The sequence below is a fragment of the Cebus imitator genome, unplaced genomic scaffold (genome assembly GCF_001604975.1).
Source record: "Cebus imitator isolate Cc_AM_T3 unplaced genomic scaffold, Cebus_imitator-1.0 Scaffold130, whole genome shotgun sequence".
NCBI classification, from domain to species: Eukaryota; Metazoa; Chordata; class Mammalia; order Primates; family Cebidae; genus Cebus; species Cebus imitator.
In genome coordinates, this window is record NW_016107445.1 from 141,043 (window position 1) to 145,526 (window position 4,484).

The 4,484-nt window shown below is 48.8% G+C and overlaps 1 protein-coding gene across 1 annotated transcript; it reads right to left on the reverse strand.

Annotated features, from left to right (window-relative positions):
• Positions 1-1,142: 1,142 nt before the first annotated feature.
• Positions 1,143-2,880, reverse strand: LOC108312869 (pyruvate kinase PKM-like). The gene has a single exon (XM_037742939.1). It carries the CDS (start codon positions 2,789-2,791, stop codon positions 1,196-1,198), a length of 1,596 nt encoding a protein of 531 aa, XP_037598867.1. The 5' UTR covers positions 2,792-2,880; the 3' UTR covers positions 1,143-1,195.
• Positions 2,881-4,484: the final 1,604 nt, after the last annotated feature.

The window sequence follows — 4,484 nt, forward strand, 5'->3', positions numbered from 1 at the left end:
AATAATAAAATAAATAAATGGGAAAAAAAAAAAAAAAGAAATGGATCAAACTGTTACCATGAGAAAATAAGTACTTTGGAATTCCTGGGACTCTTAGGAGGACAATGGCGTTTTTACTGAAAATAGGTTGGGGGATCTAGAATTTATGTCACTCCTCTCAGTGCATAAGTTTCCTAATCTGTAAAATGGATTCAATCACAGGACCATTTAATAAGTATATTTGAAGATGAAATGATTTAGTAGTTATAAATCACTAAAAATCATGTTCAGCATGCAGTGTTAAGTACAGCTTTATTAAATAAAAATAAATAAAATAAATATCAAAACATTATTAAAAGAACACAGTGTTGGAGGAGAGCTAGGCAAATAAATCCGCAAAATAAATTCACATCTACAAACAGACTTGAGGATATGTAATCATTCAGCACATGATGAAGCTCATATTTCACCTCAGTGAGAAAAGAATGACATATTCAATGCGTGATGTCAACTGTTTCCCTCTGATTTTTCTTCCTATTTCTTGGTGAACTAAAGCTGTGAAAAAAAAGACACTGAATTCAGACTGACCTCACTCTTTCTCAAGCATTGATATAACTGAATAATGTATAGATACAGGTAGGCTCTATAGCAACAAGCCTGGAGGCACTACTGTAGTGGGGGAAAATGGAAGGTGGAGTGTTTGCTGCAGGACAACTGAGTGGAGGGTGGGGACAGGTGTGAACTGGGGACGCCCAGGGAGTTGGGGAAGCAATAAGGGCCAGGGCCAGAGTTGGCTTAAATGGAACAACTGCTCTGTGCGCTAAGGCCCCTAACTCTCGCTGGCTGTTTCCTGACCCCAGACCAGGGTTGGGAGTCCTCTGGGCATTCATTTTCTAAAGGAACTGAACAGAGTACACACAGAAAAGGAAGCTGTCACCCTCTTGCCATCTGACTCCTGGGGCCTCCAGTCCGGCATTCCTCTTTCTTCCCTTGGCTGGGTGGGGCCACATGATGGGCAGCCAAGGTCTGGGCTGTCCCACCAGAGCAGGCTGTAAACACAGCCATGTTTCTGCAAGGCGTTTATCTTCTTCTCTGGTGTCCCAGCCCATCAGTGCCACATTACAGCCCAGAGTGAGTTCTACAAGCGCTGCTAGCCTAATGGATGGGTTGGGGGAAGGGGGTGGGACAGGGGCTGGAGGAGGGGCTCTGGGGTCTATCACGACACAGGAACAGCACGCATGGTGTTGGTGAAGCCGGAGCCAGGGTGCCACCCAGTCAGCACAATGATCACATAACCCTTCTTGAAGAAGCCTCGGGCCTTGCCAACATTCATGGCCAAGTTCACCCGGGGGTCCACGTCCTCGGCCCAGGCCTCCTGGACTGGGTCCTTACACAGCACAGGAAAGATGCCACGGTACAGGTGAGCCTGACGAGCTGTCTGGGGATTCCGTGTCACAGCAATGATGGGGGCACGTGGGCGGTATCTAGCCACCTGGTGAGCAGAACTGCCAAACTTGGTGAGGACGATTATGGCCCCACTGCAGCGCTTGAAGGAGGCCTCCACGGCACCCACGGTGGTGGTTTCTGTGGGGTCGCTGGTAATGGGGGCCAGACGGCGGAGTTCCTCAAATAATTGCAAGTAGTAGATGGCGGCCTCTGCCTCACGGGCAATCAGGTGCTGCATGCGCACGGCCTCCAGAGGATAGTCCCCTTTTGCTGTCTCTCCAGACAGCATGATACAGTCAACTCCATCCAGGACTGCATTGGCCACATCACTGCCCTCAGCCCGGGTGGGGCGGGGCTTCTTGATCATGCTCTCCAGCATCTGAGTGGCACAGATGACAGGCTTCCCAGCTCGGCTGCACCGCCCAGTCATCATCTTCTGAGCAAGGAAGACCTTCTCTGCAGGAATATCAATGCCTAGATCACCACGAGCCACCATGATCCCATCACTGGCCTCCAGGATTTCATCAAACCTCCGAAACCCCTCATGATTCTCGATTTTGCTGATTGTCTTGATGTTCTTTCCCTTCTCTCCCAGGGCCTTCCTCACTTCATGGACATCAGCTGCCTTGCAGATGAATGACGCAAACACCATATCGACAACCTGCTCAACCCCAAACTTCAGGTCCTGGATGTCCTTCTCTGACACAGCAGGCAAGTCCACAGCAGCCCCAGGAAGGTTCACACCCTTCTTGCTGCCCAAGGAGCCACCATTTTCCACCTCTGTCACCAGGAAGTCAGCACCTTTTTGCTTCACCTGGAGAGAAATAAGCCCATCATCCACGTAGATCTTGCTGCCCACTTCCACCACCTTGCAGATGTTCTTGTAGTCCAGCCACAGGATGTTCTCATCACACTTTTCCATGTAGGCGTTCTCCAGCGTGATTTTGAGAGTGGCTCCCTTCTTCAGCTCCATCTCTGCGGTGCTGCTGCCCTTTATGAGACCAGTTCGGATCTCAGGTCCTTTAGTGTCCAGAGCCACAGCAACGGGCCGGTAGAGGATGGGGTCAGAAGCAAAGCTTTCCGTGGCTGCGCGCACATTCTTGATGGTCTCCGTGTGGTACTCATGAGTTCCATGAGAGAAGTTCAGACGAGCCACATGTATTCCAGACTTAATCATCTCCTTCAACGTCTCCACCGATCTGGAAGCTGGGCCAATGGTACAGATGATGCCAGTGTTCCGGGCTGTGATGGGTGGTGAGTCAATGTCCAGACGGCACATATGCTCCAGGAATGTGTCAGCCATGGCTGCATGCAGCTGCTGGGTCTGAATGAAGGCAGTTCCGGCTTCACTATGGGGCTTCGACATGGCTGCTGAGGTCCTCAGGTGCTGACCGACTCGAGCTACGCTGCAAACGTGAGGAGGTCTGCAACCCCGGGATGCGCAGCTGCTGTGCCCATTTATTTCTTATGATTCTAGAGGCTGGACATCCAAAGTCAAGGGGCCCCCATCTGTTAAGGGTTTTCTTGTTGTGTAATACCATGGCAGAATGGGGAAGAGAGGATGAGAGAAAGAGCAACAGGGAGCTGAACTCACTTATATAAAAGCCCAATCTTGGAATAACTAACCCACTCCTGAGATAATGACAGGAATTCTTTCATGAAGGTGGAGCCCTCATGGCATATTCAGTTTTAATGGTTCTGCCTCGTAATACAATAGCAATTAAATTTCAACATGCATTTTAGACGGAACATTTAAACCATAGAATTCAATCCCTGGCACCTCACAACTTATGTCCTTTTCATATACAAAATACATTCATGTTATGCCAATAGCCCCAAAGGTCTTAACTCGTTTCAGCATCAACTCAAAAGTCCAAAGTCCAGAGTCTCATCTGAATCAAATGTGAGTGATGCTCAAGGCATGATTCATCCTTAAGCAAATTCCTCTCCAGGTGTAAGCCTGTGAAATTAACAAGTCATGTGCTTCCAAAATAGCCAAGACATAGGGTAACCATTCTCATTCCAAAAGGGAGAAGTGGCCAAGAAAAAAGGGTAGCTGTAACAAGTAAGTCCAAAATCCAACAAGGAAAACAATGTTAACTTGTAAAGCTGGAGAATAATCTTATTTGACTCCATGTCCCCTATTCTGGGCACAATGGGCTGGAGGGTTGGGCCCCCAAAGCCTCAGGCAGCCCTACCCATGTGGCTTTGCTGGGGTCAGTCTACCCAGCAGATCTCATAGATTAGAGTCTCATGCCTGCAGCTTTCCCAAGCTAGAGTTGCATGCTGGTACAGTTCTGCATGCTCTACAGTTTTGGGGGGTCTTGACAGCTGCCCCGTTCCCACAGCTCTCAGTAGGTGTTGCCCAAGTAGGGACTCTGCAGTGACCACAGTCCCATAGTTCTGCTGGGCATTGCCCTAATGGTGGCTGTCTGTGTCGGCTTCACCCCTGAGACGTTTCTGCCTGTGCCCAGGCTGTCTACGACATCCTTTGAAATCTAAGTGGAGAAAGTTACAACTCTTGCATTCTACATGTCTGCAGAATTAATACCACATACACATTGTCAAGGTTTATGTCGTGTACCTTCCAGAGTGGTTGATTGAGCTGTACTGGACCCACCTGAGCCAAAAACATGGAGCAGCTAAGGTGTGCTGCATCAGAATTTGGGGACCAAAGTCTGGAATAGCCCTGGGCAGCAAATCCTGAGCTCCCTTAGGTGCCTCTCTAGAAACCTTGCCCTCAAAGTCCTAGCTTGCCTGGAGGATCTCTGAAATGCCTTTTGGGTCATTCTCCCAATGTCTTGAAAAATAGCCCCTGGCTCTCCTCTATCCATACTAAACTCTTTAGCAAATAGTTTCTTGGCTAGACTTTTGATTTGCTCTTCTAAAGCAAATGAAAAAATCCTTTTCAATATTTATATGGCTGAGATAGTTAATACTGAGTGTCGGCCGGGCGCGGTGGCTCAAGCCTGTAATCCCAGCACTGTGGGAGGCCGAGACGGGTGGATCACGAGGTCAAGAGATCGAGACCATCCTGGTCAACATGGTGAAACCCCGTC